We start from the raw sequence: 15,816 nt of genomic DNA on the forward strand, positions 1-15,816 counted from the left end.
CCCGCTTTATCCAAATCGCGATAGATTTCGGACAAGTCTTGAACCGCCATCACTGCTAGAACACTCAAAACTACAAGAAGACTGCTTACTGCTCCTAACACCTGACAAACCTGCATGAAAGTACTTCGAGAAAAGGAAGGAGACGAACTCCGATATTGAAAATACATTCAAAACAAATTTCCGTGATGCTCAGCTGAGGCCTTTTTGCCACTCGTCCGGATCACGCGTCCGAGTGCCGCGTGCGCATCCTCGAAGGCGCCCCGAAAAATCACGTGATCGAATAAGGTCTATAGCTTCTGCACAAGCCTCAGCAACTGCCAGGCGGTCGAATCGCCTCGCCGAAATCCAGACTGTGACGGGTCAAGGACCGGGTTCACATGTTGGTATAAGTGGCCAAATGCCACACGTTCACAGAGCTTTGAAATGGTGGAAAGGAGTGAAATCGGCCGGTAATTGGATGCAGACAGTTTACTGCCTTTATTCTTGTAAATAGGCACAACCACAGCTGCCTTCCAGATATCAGGGAAGATTCCGGTGACGAAGGACTGGTTGAAAACTAGGCTGAGAGGGATAGCTATACTAGGAGACAGGGCTTTTAGGAGTTCATGGGATATGCCATCTGCACCTGCCGCCTTCTTGGGCTTTAGGCGACGGATGTGTTGAGCAATGGCGGTGGGAGTAGTGCTAAAAGAGGGTAGTGCTGGGAGCCCGTGGTATGGAATACCAGGAAGAGACCATGCAGGATCATCCGGTGTTCCAAAGCTGATGAATTGGCGATTCAGAGCATTGGCAATCTGGGTAGGGTCGTTGTGTACAGTGTTATTTTCATGGAGTTCAGTGATGATAGGGTTTCCAACAGCGGTCGGCGAACGAAGCTGCTTAACAAACTTGAACAAACTAGGGGTGGATGCAACAATGGATGAGGGGTTAGTGCTAATGGAGGACACATACTGGCGGTGAGCCTCTCTAGATAGGATTCGTGCTCTGTTACGTTCGCACTTGTCATGCTCGTGATTGCTAGGGGTAGGATACTTGCGATACAAGCTGTACGAGTCTCGCTTCCTCTTCAGCTGAGCTTTAACAGCACGTGTCAGCCACGGGGGACTTGGTGTACGTCGTCTAGGGGCTGAAGAGCGCGACCGGGTGGGTAGGAAAGCGGAGCATAGGCCATGAAGGATGTCATAAAATGCTGGAGCAGTACGTTTGGATCTCCAAGCTTCAACTGGAGAGCAGCATGCCAGTTCACATTAGCAATGGATTCATTTAGAGCAACTAGGTGAGTGGGAAGAATTGAGGAGATGTCAAACTGACTGAAGTCAGGTATCTGGAAGGAATGGGAGGGCAGTGTAGTGTTGGGTGCAGGTGGTGATGCGGTACATGTCGGGATGCACAAACGGCCGAGAACAATTGAGTGGTCCGACTAACCGAGAGGGGCTGAGGGGCGCGGATCGCAGATGCTGGCTGCAGTGTCAGTGATCATCAGGTCCAGAGCAGCCTCATTGCCTTTCTGGGAGCGGTGGGTCGATAATGTGACGTGTTGCTGCAAGGAAAACATGTCAAGAAGACATGAAAGGTGGTGGTCTGCAGCGTCTGTTGTTGTTCCATACCAGGTGGAACATTTAGCATTGAAATCTCCCATGATGAGGACTGGCGAGCCAAATATAAGCACGGTCCTTTATTTTTTCAATGTACCTCAGCCCCGTGCTACTAATGGAGACGTTCCTTTATTGGAGACTGTTCCATTATTATTTCAACCTCATTTCAGAGGCATGTTGCCATGCCAAATTCATGTCAGATACACACACATTTCAGGGTTTTTTCGCCGCTACAGATAATGAATTTACACAGTGTGCTTATAATGGAGACTGAGCACTTTAATTTTTGAGTGCCTCCCCAAGGTGTTCTATTATTGGAGACGTGCTATTATTGGAGACTGTGCTTATATTAGAGATAATACGGGTAGGCTGATACAGTGATAAAGCAGTTTCATACCCTCACGATTCCCATCCAATTACCGATATGAGTGTGTTCCATACATTCTTATATACACCAGTACATGTACTAGTAAGTACTGAAATACTTAGTGCACTTGAGATGCTGAGTGCAGGTGGCACACTACAACTACTTCTTACAACTACCTACATTGAAGGCTTCTTGTACATGCACCAAAAAGTCCAGCTCCGAAGAGACGGTGCCAATACTAGGAAACTGTAAGGGATTACACCCTCCAGTGCTGTTGTGCCGTGGGCCATGTGTTTGCTTTGATCACGACACGAGTACATAAACGGTGTACGTGGTTCTTGTTGTCACGGAGTACGAGTTGAAAAAGGAAAGTCTGAAGAACAAACTGACTATCGTCATCGGGACTCGCAATAGCTTACAACTCTTGCTCCCACCCTACCCGTTTGTGCTCTTGCCTACATGTACATCTACCGGTACTAGTATGCTGAAAGAAATCAGGGCGGGGGGGGGGGCAGTTCACGGCATCCTGTAGGCTGTATCAGGGAGTATTAAAATACCCGGCATTTTACTACTCCCTGGTCTGTATTTGCCAGGTCAATGCACCCTTGCCGGTTACGGCCGGCTCTGCATCAGGGAGTCACAGCTAGGCATGGGCGGGTAATGCTAGGTATTTGCTGCGATAATGCTAAAGGCAATACTCATAATAATGAGGATATAATGCCACTTAGGTTGCGTTTGGTTGGGCATTTTCAGAATGTAAATGAGAACCATTCTGGAATGGGAATCGGCAAGAATCACCTGACCAAACTAACGTGCCAGAATCAATTAGGAATCACTTGACATAGCAATTCCATGATGTCGTTGTGGAACGGCGGCTGTCTTTTCTTTTACCCGACTCTAGTTTCCTTGAGAGAGTCAAGGTACTTCTGAGTGCATGATTTGAGGCACTTGAACCTGTTGCTACATTGTTTGGCTCGTCGCAGCCATTATCATGTTTGATTCCGGAATGAGAATGCTCATTCCAGCATGTGAGGTGGAATGATCATTCTCCAAAAAGAATCATTTTCAGCGATTCCCATTCTGGAATCATGTGGAATGTGACCAACCTAACGCACTTTTTTGACCAACCAAACGGGCGAGAATGATTCCGAGTGATTCCAAGTGATTCCCATTTGGGAATGTGACCAACCAAACGTTACCTTATATTAAATGCTGACACTACTCCATAATGCCTGTTTGAAAGCTGGAAAAGTCGTCTTGGCAGCACGTAGGCAGCGCGTGATCAATCATGCATCCTGCATATTTGGCTGCAGCGCATGTTGTCTGAAACAATCCACTGAGACACTACTCCATAATGCCTGTTTGAAAGCTGGAAAAGTCGTCTTGGCAGCACGTAGGCAGCGCGTGATCAATCATGCATCCTGCATATTTGGCTGCAGCGCATGTTGTCTGAAACAATCCACTGAGCTCATGAGAAGGTTGATTTGCAACGTCAAGTCTCCGGACGAAGCCGGACGGGTTCAGAACTTCAGATGCACGATTTTTGGAACTGGACCTAGCCAGCTTCATGCATGACACCGTTGTCGACCGGCAATTATGCTTGTAATGCCAACTTTGCATGCGAAATGGTGTTATAATGCCAGCATTATGCCAGCTGGAAAAAAGGGACTATAATGCCAGCCATAATGCTAGCATTACCCGCCCATGCCTAGTCATAGCACATACATGTACAATGTACTTACCTTCACACCAAGACTTAGTACCAGTACCGCAGCTCCAGAACCCCCTTTTTCTCTCCACGGTCATCGGGATGCATTGCACTGCAGTGTCTTGACGCATGATGCCTGCGATCTGCCCCTTCCCAACATCCGCAGTACTTCGAGATCTCACAGACCAGTATTTGCTGCTGCTAAGTAAGTTGTAGAATCGTCCCCCCCCCCCACTTTAACGCTATTGAAAGCGTCTATTGAAAGTATACTCTCATGGCTAATGCTAGGATGTTCTCTATCCCGAGAGATCTCCAGACTTACTGTTTTCTTTACTCCACCTATCCAGGTTTTCCTATCTTTTAAGTTTTATCCCTTTGGGCATGATTGTCCGTTTGATTTGCAATGTACTGTAGCGTTGGCACGCTGGTAACATAATTATATGTACACAGCTGCAGCGTGAATCACTTTCAATAAATATTGGTCACGCGTGTTGCACCGCACCCGTACCCCGCACTTGCAACTCTTGTACCGTGCTTGCAGACCCATGTCCATGACATGCATACTAGCAAGAGTAGATAAACAAGAGTGTGCAACTGCCTGCACAACCTCTATGCTGTGCTGCGACGGCAGAACTTCACATCACGTGACATGGTTCAAAAGGTTATGCTGGCAAACAGTGCAAAGTGACCACAAGAGTTTATCTACTCTTGATACTAGTAGTAACTAGTCCAACTGCGTTCAATGGTTCATATCAGGGAGTAGTACAATACATATAATTATATTGTACTACTCCCTGGTTCATATTGAAGCCGAGGCGGTATGCTTGCTGAGCTTGATTTGCTCCACTGACATTGCCAACATGCTTGGCCACTACCATTACGATTGTCCCTGCTTCATTTTCCTTCTGCGCCATACAGGTACATCATTGTAGGTTTGTGTTCGGTTAAACAAATTAAAATAAAACGAAAATCATGAATACAATAATGATTCTTAAAAAGGCTGTTTGTGGCCACAGCCAGTGGCTCCTACGGCACAGATGGAGGTGGACAATGTACTGGAAAGCGTTGGTTGTGTTCGGGAGGTTGCCTGAGGTCGAAGAAGTGAGTGCTTTACTCTTCCGCTTGCTGTAGGCTGTCTGCGTGAGCTCGTCCGTCTGACTGTTATTTATTAGCCTCGATCAATTACAGCTACCATTCCCGCCTCCAGAGTCTGTGACCGTCACTTGCTTTTTTTATTTATTTTTATACGGCTGTAAATACAGTATAATGTAAATAATTTAATTGTACTTCCAAACTGTCACTTGTCAGTGCTCTTCTACGTGTACGTGGTCACTTTACATTAAATTTTGTTAAATTTATTACCAGCATACAATTGTGGTACACTTGCCTGTTGCCTCAGGCCATGCTGCTGCTGCTATGCCTGGGCGGATAATGCTAATGGCAATGCCAGAAGAACTGTACCAAAATGCTACTTATAATACTGCTGTTCCTCTGTAATGCCAGCAATTCACCAGTAGTATGTATGTATGTATAACTCATAATCACAAGGTGATCGTAGAGGCATTAATCAGCGAGAGAATTGTGAATGATGTCTCTGAATCCAACTCTATCGTGTGCTGCATGAGAGAGAGCATGCAAGGGAAGACCCGTCCAACTTTTAATGTTAGAAATCCATGATGTCGCGGGCCTTCTTCTCGGTCGAGATCCAGGAGTTGATCCTTGCAGGAAGGGCTAGCTTGGAGAAAACGTCATGTCTCGTAACATGGCCAAACCACATCAACATAAATTTCTTGACTTCGTTCGCTAGCCGCATCCTTGCTCCGATGATGTCATTGATTTCACCAATAGTAAGTATGGAAAAATGGCTTGGTTTGGGCAGTGTTGTGTACGTTTCGTAGTTCTACGTAGACGGCATGGAAAATGCTAGAAAATCATGATCATAATGCTAATTTTATGCTGCTATTGCTCCATAATGCCAGCAAAACCGCAATAGTATGCATGGAAAATGGCTTAGTTTGGACAATCCTATGCAGGTTGTGCAGTTCTATGTACAAGGCATGTAACGGTCCATTTTTTGTTGTGGCCAAAACTTCCATATTTGAGTATAATGCCACTTTTGTGGTAATGTAGTGTTGCTAGCATAATGCTCGTTGGAAATCGCACACTATAATGCTACTTATATTGCTAGCATTATCCGCCCAGGCCTGGCTGCTGCTGCTCTCAAAACCTACCAACGATCGATTTGGTGTCAGCGCTTTAAGACTTGTGTGACTACATTTGCCGCCATCTCACAGTCTGCCAAGTGCACCTACCGTCAGCTGAGTTTCGAGCATCAATCTGGTTCGTTCTGCTGATATTTGCCAACAGACGATGGCACTTGTTGGCGATTCACCAGGAAGAAAGGAAAAACAACGTTTTATTAACTTTTGAAAAGTACACCAGGAACCCAACTCTTCACACCTTTTAAAGGCAATCAGCCTGTAGTGTAGCGTTACACACGCCTTCGAACCATCACGCTGTGACGTGGCGCTGTCACATGTACTCCCTGGCCGCTTCTAGTGGCTACCAGCTCGATGTTTTTTTTGTTTTTTTTTACAAAGACCACTTTTAAATGCCAAACATGAGCTGCAGCTAGGGGAAGCACGCACTAACTGAATCGTGGCAGTATGTGTGTTTACACCCGCGCCGTACAGCTGTGGATACCAGCTGGATGTGTTTACGCCCGCGCCGTACAGCTGTGGACTATACCGTTTTCTTCGGTGGTGGTGGCGCGCGGGCTGTGGCCAGTGTTGGGCTGGTCTCATACTTTACAGAACATGTAGTCAGTTGCCTCACGATCGTTCTACGACTGGTGAGTATGACTATGAGCAAAACGCAGTGTAGTCTCCTCTCTTGTGTGTTCGTACGTGGCAACTACTGCAGACAACACGTCACAAGAATTGCAGGTCCCTGTTTTTCAGCGTTTGCCGAACAATAATACCAACGTGACATTGGCAAGGCAAACCCTCTCCGGCTTTCGACCTAGCTGTTGCGTCAAGGTTCCTAGTTTCTCCATTGTCCAGTAGGTTGCAGTGAATTGTTTTTCATGATCCATTGCTTCTTGCCTCCCCGGTTAATTTCCATCTAGCTGTTTCTGGCTAGTATCAGTTCTATCACAGTTCTGTCACGCCATCGTGGAATAAAAGAATAACAATGAAGGTGAACTTGAAAAGTCTTTTCAGTATGTTACTTGACAGCCATGATGCATGCTGGTGATCGTGACAGTGGAGGTGCTGCTCTCTGATACCGTGGGTAAATCATTAGTGATCTGCGGCAGGGGATGCGTGGAAAGGCATATCCGAACCTGGATGGAAGGAGCCACGACGATTGAATCGCAAGTAGCAGCAGCAGCAGCTGGAGAAGCTCAGGTAGCCCCTCCCCGTCTTGGTAGCTTCCCTGCAAACTCGTTGGCCACTACAGTGGCGTCTGCTCCGAACACGACTCCAAGTGCCAGTTTGCCGACTTCACAACCAAGCACACTTCCAACGACCAAGCTCGTATACGCATTCCCACAGGACTGTGCGTTGACAGTTCTTCTTCTCAGAATAGCTGCTGCTGCGCTGTACAGAAAGTGCCTGACAGGCAACTCACGCCGGACCTGAACACAGTACCTGACGAAAATGCACTGATATCCCGTCTCAAGGTGACCGGCATCAAGGAAGGTGGCTGGTCAATGACATCTTCAGAACCTTGTGGTCACTATGATTGCTGAAAGCGGGAAACACTGGGTTACAGCATTAAAAAAATTAAAAAAGTTACAGCATAAACGCCTTGGTTCCTTCGTCTCATGTGTATGTAGTAGTTTTGTGTGTATGGACTAATGGTTTAACCAGAGGAACAGTGAGTTTAAATCATCGTGAGCATGTCCGCGTCTTATCTCCCATATACAACGGAAGGTATTAAGAGGTTTTGTTAGGAAAGAAAAAGAACTAAGGAACTACAAGTACATGTATACGTTACGCTATACGCTTTCCTTTAAATTATTCCTTGGCTCTCCGTCCGAAGGTAAGAGTCCCTGATATTAGGGAGGTTTAGTTCCCACGTAACGGAAACGCGTACTTGGGTGATCCACGTAAAGTGGATGAAGGGCACCCACGTTGCAATGTTGTGTTTAGTCACACGGAACAAACAAAAGCATGAAGCGAAAGGCCCAAACCTGGTCAAAGACGAAGCTACCCGGGCCAAAGAAGCTCATCCAATATTTTGATTTCGTGCTTCGGAAACTTCTTCAGCTGAGCACCCTCACAGCTCGCACAATGCGCTCTATTCTGATTTTCACCCACGTTCTGGCGGAACGCGATAACGTGGGTGAGCCTCCATACACGGTATGTCGTGAATCAGAAAACGTCTGTACGTGGGTCACTGAGTATCACGTGGTACACACACGTAAAGTACCCACGGATTACGTGGGACTAAACCTCCCTAATAATAATCCGTTCTTTCACGTGTGTGTTACGAAATCAGTCTATCAGTTCTGGGACATACCGGTACATGTAGCCCTGTAGGCTGCACGCCGTGTTCCGTGTTGAAAAGACGCATGAGGGTGGCTGAATTCTCCAGGCCATTGTTGACTGCGGTAGGCAGCGTTTACGTTGTCTAACTAGGCAATACTGTTACTTCACAACAACAACTAAAATACGCCTGTACCTTTTTGTTTTGATTTATTTGAATTCAGTATCTCAACAGTACAAGGTACAACTTAGGAAGATGGTACGCTTTCCAACGGCAAAAGAGAGTTGGAAAGCTTGTGTCTTTGTGGGTAACTTGAACATTTGGGCTCATGTAAAATCGTACTGATTTTGCCAACTAGCTCACAGCAGAAACTTCTGTGTGTGTGTGTTATTGTCGTGAAAGTGGACCACAAAGACCCAAATGACAATACAGTTGAACATCGATTATCCGCACATCGACTATCCGACCATTCGATTATCCGTAACAGTTTTTTTGGGCTCACGTGCCGTAGAGAACGCACTGTGCATGTAGTGAGCCATTCAAAAAATACGAAAATTTGAAAAGTAAAAAGGTCGTGCGGCTAGTAATAACCACTGAAAGTGTGCGAGTGACAGTTTTTTTCTTATGCGGAACATTTGCCTTATCTGAACACCGCCTGACAGTTGTCTGCCCAGAGGTGGTCGGATAATCGATGTTCAACTGTATACATAAACATAAAAGTGGGATATGAATGTACTGTTATGCGTGCTACAGTTAATCATTTTATCGCAAGTTGCGGGACTAAACTAATAAGCAAGTACACAAGAAATATAACCTGAATAAATACGACTGCATGACATTGGATAAAAGCACCAAAATAAAGCGACACATCACTCATTGAAACAATTTTCAAAAGGGAGCCGTTTTAACTGGGTACATTGTGCTTGCGCGCGCTGTCAATCCATTCACTGCGTCACTTTGCCTCCGAAGCTCCACACGCAGACGAGTATAGAGCGCATGTTGCTTCTTCTCCACCAGTTTATACTCGAGTTTATTCAAACCATCTGATTTCACATAAGAATATGCACTTTGCAGTAACTTAAACCGTTGCGGGTTAGGTGCGGAAGACTGAAAGTGGTCACGTTTGATTGTAGCATATCGACCACCAGGTGATGGCGGTTGGTTAAACTTGTAACCGGTCGATATCCAACGTACGAGAATGTCATCGTCTTCCCCACCCCAGCCCCAGAAGCGATTTGCAAATCCGTTCATTCTCACTACCTGGTCCGGTGTCTGTTTGGTAACGCCACCCATGAACACTGGAGACTCGGCACCCCACTTCCACTTGTCTGTCCTCGCTGCCATGTGCTGTGGCTGTGGTCCGCAACGATAGCTCAGCATGGGATCAACGGGTAAGTTGTCAACGTCGTGAAATGATAGACAAGTGTAGTTGCGCTCGGCCATAGCTTCGCGATATCCGATGTTGAATAAGGTTCCGCGGTTGAACGGGAGCTTGTCAACTTGATCAACAACGTAGACTGTGTGCGCCAACTTCTGTCTCTGCAGGTACGGGTGAATGTGCTGGAGAAAGATCAGCAAGTGCGCTTCACGGTTGCGAAATGGGATGACAATGGCCAGCGAATGCTCCACAGTACAGCCCTCCGGCTGCCACCAGCCGCCTTCCTTGATGCCGGTCATCTTGAGACGGGTTATCAGTGCATTTTCGTCAGGTACTGTGTTCAGGTCCGGCGTGAGTTGCGTGTTGGGCACTTCCTGTACAGCGCAGCAGCAGCTATTCTGAGCACACAAAACGTCAGCACAAAGTCTTGTAGGAGCTCTTTTCGGAGCTGAGGTCGTTGTTGCTTTTCTAGACGTTGGCCGTGTAGTTGGTGGTGCAGTTGCAACTCTGATAGTTACAGTCGTTATCGGGGCAGACGGCGCTACTGCAGACGTAGAGGTAGCTGGGGAAACATGAAGACCGGGTGCTACAAGAACTCTTCCAGCTTTGACAGGGAATTTGACGTCGATTCCAGCTGATGCAGCAGCTTGCGCTGCAATCTTCGTGGCTCCTTTCATCCAGGTTCGGATATGCCTTTCCACGCATCCCTTGCCACAGATCACTAATGATGAGTTACCCAGCTCAGCAAGCAGCAACACCTCCACTGTGACGACTCCCAGCGAGGCCGTGATAAGCACACTGAAAAGCAAACTTTTCGAATATCTCTTCATCGCCACCGGCTGCGCAATGGCGAAACCCGAATCTTCAAGATACAACTTCACCGGGAGCCGGAGAGGGATTGCAATCACACTAGCCCCATATTAGTAATTATCGCTCAGCGAATGCTGTAGAACGGGGTCCACGATTCGGGAGAGGTGTATCTGCTACGTGAAGTAGTTGCGATGCACAAACATACACGAATGGAGACCACCCTGCATTACTTCCAACGAATTCTATTTTACGAGTCGTAGGATGATCGTCATGCACCCGACAATGAAGAAAATCGAACGAAGGCTTCTTTCTAACGGCTCTGCATTCGCAGGGGCCAACAAGTAACTAATTACTTAGTTCACACTTCATGATGTGCAAGTGTGTTGGTTGGAGAGCGCCTGTACTGTTACAGGCAGGATGGCGGTGAAGGTGTGAAGAGAGGGAAGGGGCTTATGTTACTTTACAAATTATAAAAAATTCTTTTCCCTTTCTTGCTAGGGAATTCCCAACAAGCGGCATTGCCTGCTAGCAAGTATGGACAGAACGAACCAGATTGATGCTCGAAACTCAGCTGAATATGTATGATATGCAGTGTGCGAGCTGGTGGCGAGTGCATTCGTACAAGCCGACAGTCCATTACTTCAGAGAAAGCGCTGAAGCCAAATCGGTCGTTGGTAGATTTGACAGCAGCAGCAGCAACATGCAGACTTGGTCTGAGATAACATCAAGTGAACCACCCTCGTATGCTGGGTAATAAATTTAACAAAATATATAAAGTGACCACACACAGGCACGATATTTACCCCCGCTCTGCATCATGCCGCACAAATGCTGCTACCCGCGGTCAAGCTTCAGTCGCTCTGAACCTACCCAGAGCTACGTCTCGTTACGGCCTGAATGCTATTTTTTTTCATTTTTGGCAGCAGACATATGGAACATGCTTCCAGCTGGATGTCGTCAAGCTAAGCCCCTTTCTGCATTTGTCACAAGCACCAAGTCATTCCTAGGGTTCCCAGTAAAAAGGCAATGCCTGTTGGGAGTTCCCTGGTAAAAATAATAGATTCTACTACTACGTACATGCATAACTTACACGTAGGAAAGAACTGATCATGTCAGTGACAGTCACAGACTCCAGAGGCGGGTCACAGCTTCAATTATATTATTGAGCGTGATAAAACTGGCGTGTGAGCTCATGCAGACAGTGAAGTAAGTGCAGAGTAAAATAAAGCACTCACTCATTCAACCTCAGGCAAACTCGCGGACAGAAAAATCGCTATAATGTATGTAGAGCAATGTCCACCGCCATCTATGCTGTTGCCACTGGCTAAAGAAATTTGTAATTTTTATTGTTTAAGGATTCCCCAAAGGCGTTCGCCTATCGAGGGGGCTTCCAAACCCTCCATAATACCAAATCCGTAAAAGAAGTGATGAGCAATAGAAGAGTCACACGCACGCACACACATCGCCGCATTCATGATTGTCGTGAAACACACCTTTAAAATTGCTGATCTCTCTTCGGTGTCTACACAGTACAGAGATAGAAATTGGCAATCACAGTCTGCGTTGCCAAGTCGATCAGCTGCCGTTCAACCAGACCAAGCGCACACGCACAATGCTCATTATCATCCACAACGTAGACCGTTGTCTCATCAAGTACAATTATTCACCATTTAATACGTTAACCAAAACTGTTGGCAGGTTTCGGGAACTGCTTCTGGACAGGGTACTGGAGTTCAAAGCCGCAGACGTGACATACTCGAAAGTAGGGTCCAGCGGATAATGCCGGCATTATATTCGGCATTATACGACTATCCGAGCATCAGAGCATTATGGAGCATTAGAAAGGAACAAAACGAGCATTAAGTGATGTTTGAGCGGCATAACGAGTTTCATAGTGGATACTAATGGGAAATCCCAGGTTTTTGGCAGCAATCGGCTACAATCATGATCATGAGATGTTGTCTGATGATTGGTTTTTGCCATGAAACTCTGAGTAACAACGAAACAGCTCTATGTTACTCCTTTTGTGTACCTCTTGCGTACTACGCTCCTTCCATTCCGGGCACTTGAGCACTATGCATTGTACCGGCGCATGACTTTGTGATTGTGTAGACACGTAACACCTTTAGCACAAACGCTACATACTATTGCTACATTAAAACGTTATGATCGTAGCGATGTGGTCAGGTAAATGTATACAAGCAAGAGTCTATAACCTTGATACAAGCCATTTTGTGAAGCATGCCCAACCGACGCCGAGGCAGTTCAAGTGACACAAATCCGGAGAAATTATTTACGAGGTTTCTTTTACTTTTAGAATAATGGAGAGCTATGGAGAAGACATACGCGAAGTGCATATCAGACAGACGAAGAAGAGTTTTCTAGTTGTGCCAGAGGCTCTGGCGATAGCATCTCTAGCGATACTGAAGTAGACACTGATGCATTGCTAAATTTGGACCAGGATGAAGGAGCGGCTATGAACAGAAAGAGCTCGTTCCAAAAGAACTGCCTTTGCCGAGTCCAGCTCAGGAGGCTCGAAAAGAACTAGAATTTCTCATGGACTCAGTACCAATTCGATTGCTCAGCAGCGCCTGTCTTACTTTCCTGATGAAGCACGTACAGTTAGTTGTAGACGGTTGTAATGCCAGGCCTACAGTCAAATTCTATCAGAAATGAAGAGTATTGTGGCAAGCCATACGTCTACACACCGTCTCAAGGAGAAGATGAGAGCAAAAGCAAATGATGTAGAGTGGCAAAATAACTTCTGACCACGTGTTTTCAGGATTTCCGCAAATGGGAGGGCTCTCCATCTGAGATCGGGTCTCAGGAGCTGGCCCCACGTCTGGTGTTTCAGATGAAGACATTATTCACAGAGTGGACGCAGTGACAGCTTGTCTGCAGGCAGGAATACTATTTGCCAAGATAGGAGATAACTTCACCCCAACAATGAATGACTACCTGCAATAACGGTTTCATCTCTCACTACATGGATAATTAGGGGAAAGATTTGATACACCGACTATTCTGCCACAACCCTGCATCAAAGTTGGAATGGAGAGCAATAAATGGAGAAGCGATCATGTCTTATAGTGCTAAGAAGTGGTGGAGCTCGTGAGAGATAAGGTGGCAACTTCAGATGCAGATCGACGATATACATAATTTCCTGGAAATTTGACAATGTGCAGACTTTCTTCCATTTCTGTCCCAAACCAAGAGCATTGTATCCCTTGCTGAAGCATTATAATCAGCATTATAAGGCAGTTTTTGGAGCATTATGGTTAGCATTATACGAACATTTTCGGAGCATTAACCGCTGGACCCTACTCGAAAGCAGACGCAACATGGGGAGAGTTTGTGTCCACATTCCACTCAGCAGCCAAACAGTCTTTTGGAGTAAGACCGTCTGGACGGAAGGCAGTTAGAAGTATCAACCCTATTGTGTCCAAGCTTTCCAAGCAGCAGAAGGAATAGCACAAATTCACGCTACAACAGACATCGCTAAGTGGTCGTTTGTGCAAACTCAAAGATCGAAATTTCTCCATGAAATGCTTCACACTCTCATATAATATTGACTGGTTTGAGGGAAAGAGACAAACGGGAAAAGTCTGAAGAAAAAATTGACTGTCACCACCAGGACACGAACCAGGGACCCTCGCTTGTAGCCAGCGATGCTCTAACCACTGAGCTATGGTGTAGTCGTCGCGGACTCTCATATAAATAAATATTATAATATCAAGAGTGCATAAACAACTGTTTATGGGCTCTTGGTAATATTTCTTTCCTTTCTTCGTCTTTTTGTGAGAGCTTGGACAATCCACTTGTCCAGGCAAGAAGGCAGCAATGCCTGTTCATTCTGGCCAAGTAAAATATAATAACTATACCAAGCAATCAACAAACCAAATGCGCTCCATGCTACGTAGGGAAGACAACCTCCTTTGGCAAAAGCGGGCAATGGACGCCGACGGGCTTAGGCCTGACCTAAGGTCTTACTTCCAGGCAATTAGCAACTTACATAAACTGAGAGTGGGCGAAAACGAAGGATGCAGATAATAAGATGACATGACAATTCATGATACTGATCGTGAAGCTGTGGTGGCCGCTGCAGCGAAATGTTAGCCAATCTTCGCCCAGGATGCCCTGAGATTAAATTTAACAAAAACTCAATTCGTAACTCCTTCAAAGGATGATGACGCATGGAGAAAGACGAAACTACGTACTCGTACTCGGCAGTCTTTTGGGATCCGGAAGTGACATCGAGAACCGTATCAATGCCGCTAACCGCGCGTTTGGCACTACAGCGTGGAAGAGACACACTTTATTTCTAGAATGCATTATGTTGTACCACACTTATCCTTCTGGTTCTCAGTAGTATAACTGTGGTCTGTTCTAGGCATTGGAGGATAATGCTCGAAAAGCAGTGAAATTGGCAGAACCATACAAACCTTATGGCGTGCAATTCCTCGAATTCTGCTCCATTTTTTTTATCCACACACCAAACATGCATGAAACTTACCAGAAAAAGTACCGAATTCTGCCAATTTTTCTGCCGGCATTATCCGCATATGCCTAGTCTGTGGACCATGATAGGCAGCAAGCTCGACACAGTCATGGCATCGCCGAAAACTACGATCCATTCTTGGCATAGTTTATCCCCAAAGAATATCGAATAAAAGCCTGTACGAGCCAACTGTCCAACCAAGTGTGCCAATCACCACATCATGCAGGGAAAGGCGCGTGTTATGGTTCGGCCATGTGATCACAGAAGGCATCGACTGAACATCCTACAAAGCTCTCCGACTTTCTATCGACACCAAAGACATCAAAGTAGCCCAGAGGACGCCCCGTAACCAGATGGATCGACAACATCACTGAGAATGATTTTGAAGAAAAAAACATTTCCATTGCCGAAGCAGCAGAAGCTATTTCCCAAGGCAAGACATGGAAGATTGGCTCGGCATTGTTAAATCAATGTACTCAGTTATCATTATTATTATTATTATTATTATCAAATTTTTGATAGGGCAATCCCCACAGGCCTAAGGCCTTCTTACAGGGTACCCATGCAAAAAGAAATATCTGCGCTAACTCAACATCATTTTCATGGTAAACGAGATAGCTTGGAAGCTCAGGGCCCTACGCTATGCTTTTTTGCCTTGATGACCTAGACAAAAAAAGCATAGAGATCTTATTTATTCTTCTAGATTTCTCCTTCTTTTTTCAGGCATAACCTGGGATTCGAACCCGCACTATCGCCATCCATTCCCCCATACACTTCGCATTCATACTCATTCTTCCAAGTTGCTTCACGTTATGATCTTGCTATATGCGTTTGAAAGCCCGATTTGAACATTTCGGCCAGCTGTATATGTGGCCAGCTGTGTTTGATGGTATGGTACGGTAGGGACAGATATGGTACATGTATAGCGCCAGGCGTGACACAAACACACAAACAAACAAACAGACACCG

At 46.0% G+C, this 15,816-nt stretch overlaps 1 protein-coding gene across 1 annotated transcript; it reads right to left on the minus strand.

The window, feature by feature from the left end:
- Positions 1 to 8,612: 8,612 nt before the first annotated feature.
- LOC135812770 (beta-1,4-galactosyltransferase 2-like) lies at positions 8,613 to 10,623 on the minus strand. Its single transcript, XM_065326006.1, has one exon. The coding sequence runs from the start codon at positions 10,367 to 10,369 to the stop codon at positions 9,050 to 9,052; it is 1,320 nt and encodes a 439-aa protein (XP_065182078.1). The 5' UTR covers positions 10,370 to 10,623; the 3' UTR covers positions 8,613 to 9,049.
- Between the last annotated feature and the right edge of the window lie 5,193 nt (positions 10,624 to 15,816).

This window comes from Sycon ciliatum, chromosome 3 (assembly GCF_964019385.1).
Source record: "Sycon ciliatum chromosome 3, ocSycCili1.1, whole genome shotgun sequence".
Lineage (NCBI taxonomy): Eukaryota > Metazoa > Porifera > Calcarea > Leucosolenida > Sycettidae > Sycon > Sycon ciliatum.

Excerpts from the sequence above, each read along its gene's own strand:
- LOC135812770 (XM_065326006.1), bottom strand. The coding sequence starts at position 10,369 with ATGAAGAGATATTCGAAAAGTTTGCTTTTCAGTGTGCTTATCACGGCC.